Here is a 16,284-nt window from a genome sequence, read left to right as displayed (position 1 = left end):
GGAACATCAATATATAAAAATCTCTTATATCTGCAATGAATTTAGAAAACATTTTTAAATGTCAAAACCACACACACAAAGTATAAGTTCCTAGGAATAAATCTAATAAAATATATGCAAGACATAAATGGCAAAATTATAAAACTTTGAGAATCTTTCTGAATTCAGACTAAAATTGATCAATTCAACTAAATTAAAATTAAGAATTTCTGTTCATCAAAAGAGTCCATAAAGAAAATAACAACAAGTTCCCAGAATGGGAGAATATATATGTAATACATATAAGTGACAAAGGATTCATATATAGAACACATATTTTTTAAATACTACAAATTAATTTAAACATCTAACTAAACACTGGCAAAAGATTATGCACTTAAATAGAGGATATCCAAATTATAATTGCAAGAATATATATATCAGCCTCATTAGTAATTAGGAAAATACAAATGAAACTACAAAGAGATGTATATATGTGTATACATATGTATATATGTACATATATACATATATATGTATATATATGTATGTATGTGTATATATGTATGTATATATACACATATATACATATATCTATATCCATCCAACTGTCAAACATTAAAATGTCCATCACTACCAAATGTCAGGGAGATGTGTGCACTGGGATTCCTATGTTGGTTTCTTATGTTTTCACTTGGTGTTGATTTAGTCCAAGAGGGCACAGGAGGTCCATCAAACTTCCAGTATTATGACAGCTATCAAGTTCCATTATGAAACACTTGCCATACATCTAGGGTTACTAATCTAGGGGTTGTTTTCACCTTCAAACTCTGGTTTATAGCAGTTAATTTTCCTATTTACCACCAGTCTCCTTCCCATTATAGCCAATTTTTTCTAGAAATAATTATCTGAGAATAATATTTAAGAGAATATTATCTAGAATATTTCTAGAAAGTCTATCTCTGAACTCAGATTTTGCTTTGTTTTGCTACCTGAGCTTTTTCAAACTCAGATTTTGTTTGGGTTTTTTGTTTGTTTGTTTGTTTGTTTTGTTTTGTTTTGCTATCTTTGCAGTAGATGCTAACTTTATTTTAAAGGTTCTAGGAGATGGGAAGAAATCATGCTTCACTCTTCTTCTACTCTTTCATCTTAGGCAACAGGTAGCTTCTTCTGGGACACTGGAGGGGAAATAAACTTTGTGGCTGAGAGAGTTTAACAGAAAGTCACACTGCAGTGGAGAAATTTTGAAATAGGAAACAACAGGAGGTAATTGGAGAAAGCAGCTGAAAATGTGTTGAGTGGGGAAAGGCAGCTTATAGACACAGCCATGCCAGGATGGAACTTAATTCCCTGAAGTTCAGATGCCACCCTTCCCAAACAAGGTCTCCTCTGATATTTCAACCCCATGGAGATAGATCTGGCCTAGAATTGAGGCAACATGGTCAGAATCAGGTCTTAGATGACATAGAGACTGGTAGAGAGTAGTAGGTAGATCTGATCTGAGTGTTAGATGTTAAGAGGAAAAGAACTGGGCAAAACATCATAATTCTTAGAAGTATGCCACTGTCTCAAAATAGGGGCCATAAGTAATTACAACTATAAACCCCACGTTCATCTTCTCCACCACTCAACTGAATTCACTATGCATTTCAGTTTACGGTTGTCAATGGATTGCAAAGTGGAAATGAGAGGCATTGATGCTATTTCTAACATTAGTTATAGCCATACCAGATTAATTAGGTGATTAAGAGTAGAGAGAGATTTAGGATAAAAAGCACACATTCTGGTTAGAATTCTATTACTTTTTAAGTTTAAAATGAGAAATTATAAGAAAGATCTTTAAAATGAATTGGGTGAATTTTATATTTAAACGTACTCCAAGCACTTTCTTTCACCCTAAATTCCACACATGCTTCCTTGGTCTATAGGCAATTCCCAAGTGTGGGTCATTAACCAATTACTTCCTGAGCAGTTGTGTAATTTTGGTAGCTGCCTCTGCTAGCCATATTTCCCAAGGATTCCTCAGAGCCAAGAGCATCTGCCAAGAGGAGTCAAAATGCTGCTGACGACCAGGAATTGGATTTGTTACAAATGGAGATGCTCCAGCCCTCTGAATTTGCCAGTGCTATTGTTAGAGGAGTGTAATAAATGGCTGGGTGCATCTGCCCTTGTAAGCTGACAAAGATCCGAACAGCTTAAAATATGACAGGAAGCTAGGCTTCTCTGGCTAAGTCTCGGGCAGTATATAATCAGTCTACAACTGAAACCTAAAAAGAAGCAAATGTATGCAAAGAGGCACTTTGCAGGGGTTTCTTTTTTCAAGGCAGAATTAATAGCTCTTGTATCTGATTGGCTTGAATTTGATTTCTGGAACTAGTAGGGGGAAATGCTGTAAATTGTATTCGAGGGCATGGTGTGAGAATTCCAGGGATATCATGCCATTAAAATTAATGTGTTTAAAGAATCCACTTGATGTTATTTGATGATGATCATTGTATCACTGAAGTCAGAGGACTTTTTTCTTTCTTCCTTTTTTACCCCTTCTAATTTGTCAGTGGGTCATTTAAGAGAACAAACTCTAAACTTTCAGCTATTAAAAGAGAACAACATTTGTAACTGGACCTTAACAATGCTTACGGAAGGAAACTACACAAGTGATATGTATATTTTTTGTAACAAGCAAAAACAAAATAAAGAATCACCTATAATCCCAATGTGCAGCTATAAGCACTGTTAATTGTGGTCATAACCTTCCATTTTCCTCTTTCTTCTCATTTTTCTGCTTTATTTTTCCTTATACAGACATATATACCACTGTCTATGTGTATGTGCATGTGTGTGTGTGTGTGTGTGTGTATCAAGGTCACCAAAAATTTCTATATCACTAAACCTAGTGATCAGTTCTTAGTCCTCATCATATATGACCTGTTAATAGTATTTGACACAAATGACCACTCTCCTCCTTGAAATACTTTGTTCACTTAGATCCCAAGACCCCATATTCTCCATATTTTTCCTTCTGCCTCATTGATCTTTCTTTCTTCATCTCCTTTGCTTGTTCTTCCTTCTCAAAGCCCAGTTTTTGGACTTCTCTTGGACCCACTCACTTGTGAATCTTTTCCACTTCCATAGCTCTAAATACCATCTACTTGCTGAGAACTCCCAAACATGCATCTCCTACAGTAATTCTTGCCTAAACTCCAGGCTCATATATCTCTCTTACCTCCATCTCCACTTAGAAGTCTAATAGGCATCTCAAATGTGTCTAAAATACAAACTCTAAATCCTAACAAACCATTCCCTACTGCCAAAAAAAGAAAAAAAAATTCTTGCCAACTCATTAAGTAGTAACTACAAACTGCTATTTGCTCAGGCCAAAACTCTGGTGCCATCTCTCATTTCTTTCTTTTGTATCCCACATCCAATTCATCAGCTAGCTTTCAAAATATATCCAGAATCCAACCACTTCTCATTATATCCTCCACTACCACACTGATCAGAACCACCATGGACTTTTCCTAAAAGAGTCTCCCTGCTTTGGTCTTTGTCCTCTCCAAGAGTCAGTAATCCTTCTAAAACTAAAGTCAGATCATACCATTCTTTTTCTCAAAAAAACCCAATGGCTTCCCACATCACCTTAAAGACCAAAAGCCAAAGTCCTTTTATAATGGTCTACTAACACTGTGTGCCTTACTTTTTAAATTTAAAAATATAAAAAAGCCAGCCTAGTGGTGGTTAAGAGCATGTGCTCGAGGTCAAATTCCCTGTGTTCAAAGCCTGGCTGTAATTATTAGCTGTGTGATATTGGGCAAATAACTTAACTTTCTGGTGGCTAAATTTCCTCATCTGTAAAATGGGATCATGATAATACCTGTTTCATAGAGTTGTGATAAATATTAATGAATTAATATTTATAACATGCTTACAATAGTGCTAGCACATAGTAAACATTATAAAAGATCTTTTAAATGACAAAATAGGCATTTTATGCTATTAGCACAAGATTTCATTATGAATTCTGCACATAAAAAAACATAGATACCCCAAACATCTCTCAAAAAGCATGAAAATGTTTTAGTTAAACAAATTTAAAATGAACTATCATTGTTTTATTCTTTTTGTTTATTCTGAGTTCAGAGTTGAAATCGCTTTTACACCATGATTTACACTTTTAAGTATTTTGGTACTGATGCTGAGCTGCTTAATCACCTACTTCCTAACCAGCAGTACTTTAATTCCTAAAATATATGTGATTTTTTTCCAGCTTATTGTATAGATTGACTTATAAAGTAGACTTTACTTTTCTGTTCTACTATGGCCTTTTATTATTGCATTAAAATGAAACTGTTTAATCTAAACCAAAATAAAAGCTTAAGGTATATTCGTACATAGAGCTATAAAGGACACAGCAGAGAGAACAAGTCACATAAAATTTCCAGTACGGAGTCATAAAATTTGTTGACTTTTTAGTGGAAAAATTACTACAGACTCAATTTTGAACACAGCTTTAATCATTATTTAAATCTGTCTGCAAAGGGAAGTGAAGGAAATGGCCACCAGCCAGACCCTGACTGTCATAGTCCAGTTCTCACATTCGTGTTATAGGTTTTTTAATACTTGAGTATAACAAGAATAAATTACCCTCAAATCTCTCTCTCTCTCTCTCTCTCTCTCTCTCTCTCTCTCTCTCTCTCTCTCACACACACACACACACCCCACTGCAACACAACACATACATATATTCATCAGGAACTGATTCATGATCCACAGAGAACACAGGCCCTTTTACTCACAACTAAATTTCTACAGATTATTTGAAGTGGAAAGACCTATTTTAAAAGAAGTCAAATAGGGACACCTGGGTGGCTCACTTGGTTGAGCATCTGACTCTTCATTTCAGTTCAGATCATGACCTCACGGCTCATGCAATCTAGCTCCATGTTGGGCTCTGCGCTGACAGCACAGAACCTGCTTTGGATCTGTCTCCCTCTCCCTCTGCCCCTCCCCTGCTTGCTCACTCTCTCTCAAAATAAATAAATTTAAAAAAAAGAAGTCAAATATACATTTGACAACAAGGAAAGTCACAGTATCTGTTCATAAAAACAAAAGGGAGTGAAAAAGGGTTTGTGGAAGATTTGTGAAAAAGGTCATAATTTTATTCAAGGGAGTATGAATCAGATTTTTTTGGACAATTTTTCATTTAACTTTTAGAATATGTGGTGTGAACTTTTGTTAATTCCAGAAACTTGTTCCAGTTCTAAATGGAATTTTGGTGTAAACTTACTCTATTGCTCTAACACTTGAAAGGCCTCTGCATATTGAAGTGGGCCACTGATCAGCTGCCAGGTGAAAATAGACTTCACATATCTGCCAACAGCAAAATGGCTCAGACTCAACAACTACGCAGCTATTGAGAATTCCTTTGAGGATGTGAGGAAAGAAACAATACTACTGTGCCTGCACATAGAAACAAGAGACAACATCTAATGGAAACTTGCTTAGTCACATCAACACTTTTGTGAAACTTATCATTTCACAGTAATTGCATGTAAAAATGATGAACAAATGAATAATGCCCCCCTAAAATGTCATTGCAATTCTTGTCAAATAATACTTTCCCTCACTTTCTTTATTTTAAAAGAAAACTGGCCTTGAAACATCATCCAGACAAGAATCCAGATGATCCAGCTGCTGCTGAAAAGTTTAAAGAAATCAACAACGCCCACACAATACTTACCGACATGTCAAAGAGAAACATATATGACAAGTATGGATCACTGGGACTCTATGTGGCTGAGCAATTTGGAGATGAAAATGTTAATACCTACTTCATGCTGTCAAGCTGGTGGGCAAAGGTAAATCAATTTTTTCTTCAAAAACAATTTCCTAGAAAAACCATGATATTATTCACTCTTTTAGGCTCCATCTCAGAGAAAACCTAAGCTTACTACATTATTAAACTCTTATAAATAAAAAGAGGTATCACTTTAATCAAAAGCTATTATTTGAGGATCATTTTTTGCTTTATCTCATTAAATAATCATAAAATACAGCATGACTTAAAATACCTCTAGACATTAATTATAAATGAATTTGAGGTTTCAGGTTAATTCTGACTGCCCCCCCCTCGACCCATGACTAATTAAGAACTGACTCACTGCTCAAAAACAAAAATAATTTATTAGCGTGACAACTGCTTAGTAAGTTATTATAGGACAAATTTAGCCATGTACTTTACTATCTATAGCATAGGCTACATGAACAAACGCAGTACTTGGGAGAATGTGTGGTAATTATGTCATAGGCTCACGTGCAGCCTGACTTTAAGTAGTGGAGAAGGAAATGAGGAGGAAAAAGTGAGAATTAAGTAGTGTTGAACAGGGTGTTGGAGAGACATAGAGGCAAAAGGGGAAAAAAGGATATCTGGTCAGGAAGAAGGCAACATTTTTAAAGACTTAGTACAATCAGAATTCACTTTTAACAATAAATTTTGGGTGGTTTCCTAGGAATACCTGGTATATGTCTGGTGATGGTTATGCATTTGTTCATGAGTTTTAATGTCCTTACCTTTTTTTTTTTACATTTATTTATTTTTGATAGACAGAGAGAGACAGAGCACAAGTGGGGTAGGGGCAGAGAGAGAAGGAGACACAGAATATGAAGCAGGCTTCAGACTCTGAGCTGTCAGCACAGAGCCCGACGCGGGGCTCGGGCTAACAAACTGTGAGATCATGACCTGAGCTGAAGTTGGACGCTTAACTGACTGAGCTACCCAGGCACCCCCTTATCTTTTGACAAAAGCATATTTACATACAAAGCATTCATATGATCCATCAGGATATTTTTGGACAATTCATACATTTTGTGAAATCATATGAACTCACACTCATATGAGAGGTAATTAATTTAAAAAACTGCAGATCTCCAAAAAAAGGGGTTGCATGGTCAATAGGATTCTGATTGCTATTTTCTTCCACTAAAATAAATCTTGCTAAATTGAGGAGTTTTATATATGCAGAGAAAGAATATACTTTTGCACATAAGCATGGAGAGTCTATAACCTAAAGCCACATTTGTCTTCTACAGTCTCCAAAAATGTCTTCTCCTAGAGATAACTGGGATTCCCACTTGAGATCTCCTTTCTCTATTGTTGAAGACCTGGGAGAGAGACAAGTTCCTGCTGAGTGGATTTGGACCTTGGAATGAGAGTGTACATACTGACAATATCACTTATGATTGACTTAATGTTCACATAAAATGTAGGCTTTAGGGGGCTTGCCTGGGAACCTAACCTCCAGGTGTGACATTCTCTCCCTGGGAAGGTATATCGGACATTCTAGATAATTTACACACTAATACTTGGTTGCATATTAGGGCTGGCCTGCATAAAAACAAATAGGTTTCCTTACTGAGGAAGTTGACAAAGTTGATAAAAATTCATATAGAAAAACAGACGCTGTCCAGCAGTATAAGAAATATATGAAATAATTTCTGATGTGGCTCTTTAAAAGTAAGGCCACAAAAAAATGTACCTTCTTCTGTTTATGTCAAAAGCCTAACTGCACCATGTCCATCAGAGTGGTTCGGCGCATATGATCATGCATTAAATGAATGATTTATTGTACCACTGAAAATATGTATTTCAAAAATATTGAACTCCTGGGGCACCTGGGTGGTTCAGTCAGTTAAGTGGCTAACTTCAGCTCAGATCATGATCTCATGGTTCATGAGTTTGGGCTTTTTGCTGTTTGCGCAGAGCCCGCTTTGGATCCTCTCTCTGCCCCTCCCCTGCTTGCACTCTTTCTCTGAAAAATAAATACATATTTAAAAAAATAAATAAATCTTACCATTAAAAAAAAATAGTGGACTCCTACTTATGCTCAGTAGTGTGCTAAGTACTTGAGTATGTAAGTCAAGGCTATTTGTGTAGCAGGCAACCAATCTAGTTGGATTAATTAAAGAACAAAACAATATATGAATTAAAGAAAATTTTCAGCGAAGAGTAAATATGGGAATTGCATGGTAAAGACATAAGAGGACAAAAGTAGGTAGAGAAAGGAGGAGCTGGTTGAGGCAATAGCTCAGGAATACTGCACAGGAAGGTTTTGGAGGCAGCTGGTGAGGACAGTGTTGCAGCTTCTTTCGCAGAGTAATTTTCTTAAGTCTATGAAAATATAGAGTATCCACAGCAAAAAGATTATAGGTGCGAGAGTGTGACTAAAGCTCCCTCACTCCAAACCACTGTAGGCTCCACCCCATAATAGGGCCAGAGTCAGAAAGAAGCAGGAATGAGCCAGGTGAGTTTCATCAACATTAAAGATTTCTACCTTAAGTTACTGAAGAACTGCATACACGCAAGGTGATCTTTATCCTCTTTGTTCTTTTTAGATAAAATCTGCATTCTTATTCAAAACACTTCCTATTTCAAATAACATATTTTTTACAACCATTATATTGCTGAATTAAAAAATTTGGCTTATTTTAACTTAAATTGAGGGTTGGTAGAGTTTCTTTTCATTTGAGCTATGGCAGACTTAGTAAACAAATCTTTCATATGCTTGTGGGGAAATCCTGGTTCTGCTGTTCACTAAAAGGAACAAATTATTCATCTATCTATTAATTACTTTATACATTCATTAATTCAGTAGGTATTTATTGTCTCCCACATGCCAGGTACTAAATCCTTAGTTAGGAGGGATTAAAAGATGACTAACATATAGTTACAGCCTTCAAAACTCTCGCAGTCTAATGTGACACAGACCTGTAAACAGATAAATGTCCTAAGGTGTCAACAACATCAACAGAACCATGGGAGAAATTTCTGTGGAGTACAACTGGGGCACAAAGGAGGGAGTAATTGTTCTAGAGTGGGGGGATCAGGAAAGATGTCAGAGAGAGGATCTTTGAGATGAATCTTAAACTCAGAGTTGGCATTTGTTAGATGGCTGAAGAATGGAAGGAGCCCTCTGGGAAGATGAATCCACAAGGAGAGCAAAGCTATGGAAGGTATGGCAGGAATAGGGCTGTGCTAATTAGGGAAAGGTTTGAAGCCAGATGACCATTAATAAGGAGTTCCAGTCTTTCCTGAGAGGCAGGAAAGCTGCCGCATAGGTTCAAGAGAAATGTATTTCAGTAAGTTCCAACAACAATGTGCAGAGTAGAATAGGAGGCAAGAGTGGAGGCAGGGAGGCTAGTTAGGAGGCTACTGATGTGTTAAAGGCAGAGATAAGGAGATCTTTCTAAAGTCCTTACCAGTCAGGAGAGAGACAAGGGAGAGGGTGTAAGAGATCTTAAAGAGACTCTGGCAAGACTTAGTGACTAAGGGAAATGAGGAGGTGTGAGGGAGAGCTATCAATAGCTTGTCTTTGGTGAGAATGACTCAATCCCCTTGGTTAGCTCATTTGACCTGTAGAGGTTGTCTGTTTGTTGTTTTGTTTGTTCTCCTGTTAATAATGATCACCATAGCTTATGAATAAAGAAGAAAGTATCACACCTCATTACTGTGGCTACAAGTCACTTCCTGTGAACTTGTTAGGCAAAACTTTATAAGGAATTTGTTTCCAAGGCAACTAAAAAGCTAGTTCTTGCATGGAATAAGGATGCAGGTGAATATGTGGTCCTCAGGGGGAACTGCAACATCTTCAGGTCTCTGAAGATACATGGATGCACACTTAATTTCTGGTTTCTCCCACACGCCACCATTCCTCACCCCTATTTTGGTTTGTCTCTGTTTCCCCTAGACCCTGTTTGTCATCATTGGACTCTTTACTGGCTGTTATTTTTGCTGCTGCCTATGCTGCTGTTGCAACTGCTGCTGTGGACGCTGCCGGCCCAAATCATCAGTGCCAGAAGAGGACTTTTATGTGTCCCCAGAGGATCTTGAGGAGCAGATCAAGACCGACATGGAAAAAGGTGGAGTAAGATGACAGCAGAGCTAGTGGGTGTCCCTTCACAGGCCTGACCAAGCACAAGGTCCCTGGTGATGGTTATCACTGAAGTGACAGAGATCCAACAACCCAATGAGGGGAATCCCACAGATTGTCAGCTTCTGGTACCTCTTTTGGGTGAGGATAAAGGAACAGTTACCTTTCCTGGCCACAGAGAAAAGCAGAACCTGACACCATTAGAAATAAATCACAAAATATGCTGATCACAAAGCAAAGCCAGTACAATTCATGATGTTGTTACAAGAGTGTTCAGGGAGGTTCAGGGAGGTTTGGGTGGGAATACCCAGAGATATGAGAACCAAGCCTGTTAACAAAGATCTCTATTCAAATAGAAGAAAATGGACATCAATAACCCTGGACTTTTTTCTTTTCTAATTACTTGGTAATGCGTTTTGGGTAGAGCTGGGGAAGGGTGATCTTTCTTCCCTGGAAATGAAGCTTCCTTCCAAATCCATATATTCAGAGCTAGCCTCAACCAGCATCAAGAGAAGACTGAGGGATTTTCCTGCAACCTGTGACCCCTTCCTATGGGGAACACTGGGTGGCCAATCTGGCAAATAGGTGGGTTACTGTAACAATTTTTTGTTATTGCCCTTGGAGACAAACTGTGGGCCCATGGTGAAATACAATTACCATTGTCTTTTGCCTCATTTGGGATATAAAAGGACAATTAATCTTTTATTGAGGACATACATACCAAAAAGAACAAATAAGCAGCACTACTCAAAAATGGGTTAAACAGAAATGTATAAATGTAAACTCTTCTCCATGGAAGGGCCAGTGACCTTACATAACTTGCTTAGGAATGATGATCCCATCTGCCTTTGTAAGGGAGATAAACTGTTTTAAGATCTCATTAGCTGGCTCTGTTGTCTATAGGATCTCCCATAACATCCATCAATCCAGTACAGTACTCTATCATTGACAGAGGATAGGAAGGGACGTGAGATAGGAGAGTATTGTCATCATCATCCACTGTGTCAACCTTATCTTAACTTTTCCTGTATAGTGCAGAAACCAAAACTAGGTGAATTGAACGCAGATATCCCAAATCTACTGATGCACACTTCTCTGAAAAGCCTCAAAATCTTTTCTATTTTAAATTAGATAAAAGCTCTACCAGGTCATTTCAGCAGACCTCCTTTGCAGAAGATTTCTTTTCTGGAACAGAAATTTACACTCAGTGCCAAATTCCACCCAGGTTTCCTTCCTGCAGGGTGACTAGTGATAAATCTGTGTGCCTCTCACTGTTCTTAGTTCTGACTCCCCAGAGCTACCAATTCCATTGCAGAGGTCATATTCTAGACTAAGTCTGATTGTGTTACGAAGAATCCTTAAGCAAAAGGACAAGCTTTATTCTATGGCTAAATATTTAAAAGCTCTATGCAGAGTTGATCCAGGTTTTATAGGGCCTGACACACTATTTGGGCAGTCCTCTTAAGAAAAAAAAAGCACGAAATTACAAATACAAAATTAGATCTGAAAGTGAATATTTATTTGGAATGAGAAAATGAAATCACAACAAATTTAAAAGTTTAAAAACTGAAAATATCATGTATCAGAAAATCTAGAAAAATAGCGAATAGTTTAATTAACTGCCTGACACACCTCTACAGTACTTTCTCCTTATGTTTTTGGGATGCATTCATTATTCTTTGCCTCTTCATTTAATAATAATATTGGAATGTCGTTTTCTGTAGGAAGAGTAGAAAACTAATTGTTTTTCCTCTAGCATGTTTGATCAAAATTTGTTTTCTCTCATTGGTAGAGTAGAAAAATTTCTTTTGGTTTTACAACTCACTAATAATAATGTCTACATTTTTAGGGATTGCTTTAAATTTGGGAAGACTAATCTAGTCTATTTCATATATAAGTTGTAAGATTTGGAAGAATTTTTCACAGACCACTTTTTAAGTCTGCACGTTTCCAACTTTGTTGCCTCTACATCACCTAATACTTCCAGTATCAGAGCCCCCTGGCACATTCATATAGTGTGACATCACCTGTGGCATGGATCTTCATGTCTCCTCAGCAAGTGAACTGGCATAGGGAGCTATAGTATTCCTCGAGCCATTCCCATGCCAGTATGGCTAGCAATAATTAACTATAAACAGAGTTGCTGCAAACCACAAAAACATATCCCTCTAAGTCCAAATGAAACTTATCATTTAACTCTATTTCCTCTTAACTGAATCCCTCAAAACATCCATAGCCCCTCTGCTGCCACTCATTAAGAAGAAACGTATGATGGAGGGAAAGTCAAAGTGAAAAGAGACAGTGTTTTTGCTAATTATGATTAAAATATCTTACTTTTGCAAATCTACAAAAATATAAGCACATTACTAGGGCCCCAAAAGGCCCTTAGAAAGATTTGCACAGATAGAGGTCCATGAAGCTAAAACTCATTAACCATCCAGTAAATTTACCACTGCTTTTCAATCTAACATTTCATTACGAAAATCTATGCCTTATTTGTAGCTAGCTGCACTAGTTAATTTCAGATTTTTATTCACTAATTCAGAGACTTTATGTTTACAGATAAAATAAACATTAAGACTTGTAAAGATGAAAAAGCAGATTCCATGAGAAGACTCTGCTTTCTGGACTATGATCCAATAAACATAATGTGGTATCTTCTATTCTGCAAAAGAATGGGGGCCATTTAAAGTTGTTAAAGAAAATATTCTTGAAAGGTGCTACTAATCATGCAGATATCAAGCTACTCATGAAAAATGATAGGCAGCATACATCAACATCTGAATCCATTAGAAGGCACTGGTGAGATATTAGCACTTCAAGATTTTTTTTCAGTGATTCTGAAATTAAATGAAACATGGCAAACATTTTCTCACTTGGGGAATTATTACCTTATATTGAATCTAATCATAAAATCCTAGGATTTTAGAGGTGGAAGAAATCTGAGTAGTCAACCCTTACCTTTCCACAATTTTTTATCAGACTGCTGCCTAACCTCATTTGAAAGCTGCCAATGGTGAGGAGGTTTGGGACTTTGTATGAAAGTGAGAGATACTTAAAAATTCAACAACCACAGAAGGATTATAGAGTCAAAAGCAAGTTTATACCAACCTTCCGGCACCAGCTCTCTAAGAATAACAACATTAAAAAAATTTTTTGTGTAAATATTTATGGGTTTTGTTTTGCAAAACTCTTATCCTGGCTACATATTTTTTGCTGCTTCTTTGCATAGCAAAAATTTTGATGAAAAATTTATCAGATTTTTAAGTGGATTATGATTTTAATGTCATGTCTAAGAACTTTGAGCCTAACCTTATGTCATAAAGATTTTCTTCAATGTTCTCTTCCCCTCTTTTAAAGTTTATTTATTTTGAGAGAGAGAGGGAGCATGCACACACAGGAAAGGAGAAGAAAGAGAGGGAGAGAGAGAGAATCCCAAGTAAGCTCCTCAGGTTCCACACTGTCAGCGTAGAGCCTAATATGGAGCCTGAACCCACGAACCCATGAGATCATGACCTGAGCCAAAATCAAGAGTCAGACGTTCACCTGACTGAGCCATCCAGGCACCCCTCCAGTGTTTTCTGAAAGTGTCATAGTTTTATGTCTAACATTTAGATCTGTGACCCATTTTAAGTTCATTTTTGTTTACGGTGTAGACTTAGGTCAACTTTGGTGGGCTTTTTTGGCACATGGAGTTTAATTGTTCTAACACTATTTGTTGAAAAGATTATCCTTTCTCCATTGAATTATCTTTGTCCCTTTGTTAAAAATCAAGTGACTATATTTCTATGAGTCTATTTATTGACTCTATTCTGTTCCATTGATCTATATCTATCCCTTCACCAATAACACACACATCTTGCTTTCTGCAACTTTAAAGTAAGTCTTAAAATCAGCTAGTGTGATTCCTCTAACTTTATTGTTTTTCAAAATTGTTTTGGTGATTCTAGTTTGGTTTCCTTTCTATATAAATTTTAGTATCAGGTTGTCTAAATCTACAGAAAAATACCAATTTTTAAAATTAAAATTGCATGAAATTTGTATATTAGTTTGGGAAAAATTGAGATCTTTACTATGTTGAATCTTCTAATTCAACAACATGGGATGTGTCTCTACTTATTTAGGTCTCATTTGGTTTCTTTTATGAGTGTTCTGTAGTTTTCAGAATACAGAGATGGAATATGTTTTGTTAAATGGATACCTAACTATTTCATTTTGGGGAGAGCTATTGTAAATGGCACTGGCTTTTAATCTGGGTTTCCAGATTAAATACTTAAATACTTGTTCATCACAAGTATTTATAATTATTTTTGTGTACTGACTTTGTATCCTGTGTTCCTGTTAAGCTCACTCATTAATTTGTATTGATATGTGTGAATTCTTTGGGATTCTCTATGATGTCAATTATGTCCTCTGCAAATAGAAATAGTCTTATTTTTTCCATTCCAATCCACATGCTTTTTATTTATTTTTCTTGCTTTATTGCACTGGCTAGAATTCCAACACTTGGTTTATTACTCTGCTGTCACCATCTTCAAATTGTTAGCTTTTAAAAAAATTTTTTTAATGTTTATTCATTTTTGAGACAGAGAAAGACAGAGCATGGATGGGGGGAGGGGGGTAAGAGAGAGGGAGACAGGATCTGAAGCAGGCTCTAGGCTCTGAGCTATTAGCACAAATAGCACTGTGAGATCACTACCTGAGCTGAAGTTGGACACTTAACCAGCTGAGCCACCCAGGTGCCTCACTTCAAATTCTTAGCTTTTGAATCAGGTATAACACATTTTTCATTGTGCACTGTGTTTTGCTAATTATGCAGCCAGTACTGATAAAACATTTCTCTGAGTGGACTATAAATCCGCATTTCAAGCTTGATACTCATTGGCGAGTAATAGAACAAAATGCCTGTGAAGCATAATACCCTACTTTCAGGGAAGACTGAAGCTAATTGAGATGATACAGTGGGATGGGGAGAAGCAGGTGGAGCAAGGGTTTTATATTAATTATCAATGTAAATGCTATGCTACAGATTATACTGTACTTAGAAATTTGACCAGTATATGAATATTACAAATGAAAATGTATTTTTCATATTCGAGTATTAATTTTCAAAGAAGTATGGCCAGCATATCTTATATTATTCTAAGTGCAATTCTCAGAAATGCCAAGATAAAAACTATAATAAAACTAATACGAGATTATCTTCTCTCCAGATTAAAAGTTATAGCTCCTTAATACTTTATTGCCTCCTTATGCCTAATTAGACTAATAAAGAAGAAAGAAGCTAACTAGAGAAATACATTTGTGATTTGAATTCAGTGAATAAACACCTCAAACTTCTCTTTTAAGGACACGTTATAGAACACTAGATATTTCTTAATTTATGAAAATCCAAATTTAAAATATCAAACTCTTTTTTAGCCAGCTGACTTATTAAAAAACATTACAGATGTTTTTCACTTGACTTGAGATAGTTAATATTCTAGTTTTATATTTAAAGTCTACAATTTTTCTTGGATATTTTTTATTATGTACATATTACAAACATACCTACTCCTTGACACTGGCTAAAGCCTAAGATACGTTTTGATGCTGTAAATGGTACCAGTTTCTATTTAAGAGTAGTGATACAGGGTGGGATTTGGTAGTAGAGCTTTAGTTATTATGTCTCTTTCAACTATGTGAGAAGGTATAATCCAGCTTCTACACTTTAGAAAGGGGGAAATTCCAGTGGACTCTTCAATATTCACAGGAAACTATAGAATTTGTAAACAGACATCCATCTCTTTTCAAAATAAAAATATACTCCCAGTGGGATCCTAGGAACACAGAGAAATTCTATTATTCTTATGAATCAATTAGGATCAAACAGAAGAGAGAAAGTATCTGGGGGGAGCCCATCGCCCCCTCTTTTTCATCTTGGAAAATTTGAAACTTGAAAGGTAAAGGTAATAAATACCAGGTGATTTCCCTTCCTTTCAAATGTTCACAAATTCGAAGTTCCACTTTGTGAATTTTTGAGTGGTATACTTAAATTTTTGAGTGGTATACTTAAAACAATCTCATTTAGACCCAGTATACTCCTCTGTTAGCTGAAGACCACAATGAAATCAGAATACTACTGCTAGCTAAGAGAACTCTGTAGACCATCTTCAGATACCCTGTTTCCTGGAACTCTGCGTGTGTGTGTGTGTGTGTGTGTGTGTGTGTGTGTGTGCGTGCGTGCGTGTGTGAGAGAGAGAGAGAGAGAGAGAGAGAGAGAGAAACAAAATACAGAAGCAAGAGCGTAAGTGAGAACCAGTTATCTCTAAACACCCTGGTAAAACAATCCAAGATTACAACAGCTAAATTCAGTGTTGGTTTTTTTCCCCCAAACTGAAGG

General features: G+C 36.5%; 1 protein-coding gene and 1 long non-coding RNA gene across 4 annotated transcripts in view; one reads left to right on the top strand and one right to left on the bottom strand.

The window, feature by feature from the left end:
- The window catches only part of LOC128312840 (uncharacterized), a 130,458-nt gene that overhangs the window by 90,288 nt on the left and 23,886 nt on the right, over positions 1-16,284 (bottom strand). The window lies entirely within an intron of this gene.
- Positions 1-16,284, top strand: part of DNAJC5B (DnaJ heat shock protein family (Hsp40) member C5 beta) — an 81,823-nt gene that overhangs the window by 55,873 nt on the left and 9,666 nt on the right. For all 3 annotated transcript variants that reach the window (XM_053208292.1, XM_053208294.1, XM_027042755.2), the window contains 2 exons: positions 5,621-5,834; positions 9,720-9,891. In XM_053208292.1, coding sequence (XP_053064267.1) covers positions 5,621-5,834; positions 9,720-9,891 — 386 coding nt within the window. The remainder of the gene's footprint in view (positions 1-5,620; positions 5,835-9,719; positions 9,892-16,284) is intronic.

The sequence above is a fragment of the Acinonyx jubatus genome, chromosome F2 (assembly GCF_027475565.1).
Source record: "Acinonyx jubatus isolate Ajub_Pintada_27869175 chromosome F2, VMU_Ajub_asm_v1.0, whole genome shotgun sequence".
In the NCBI taxonomy this organism is placed as follows: Eukaryota; Metazoa; Chordata; class Mammalia; order Carnivora; family Felidae; genus Acinonyx; species Acinonyx jubatus.
Note: the sequence above shows the minus strand (reverse complement) of the source record. Positions and strands in the feature narration are given on the sequence as shown.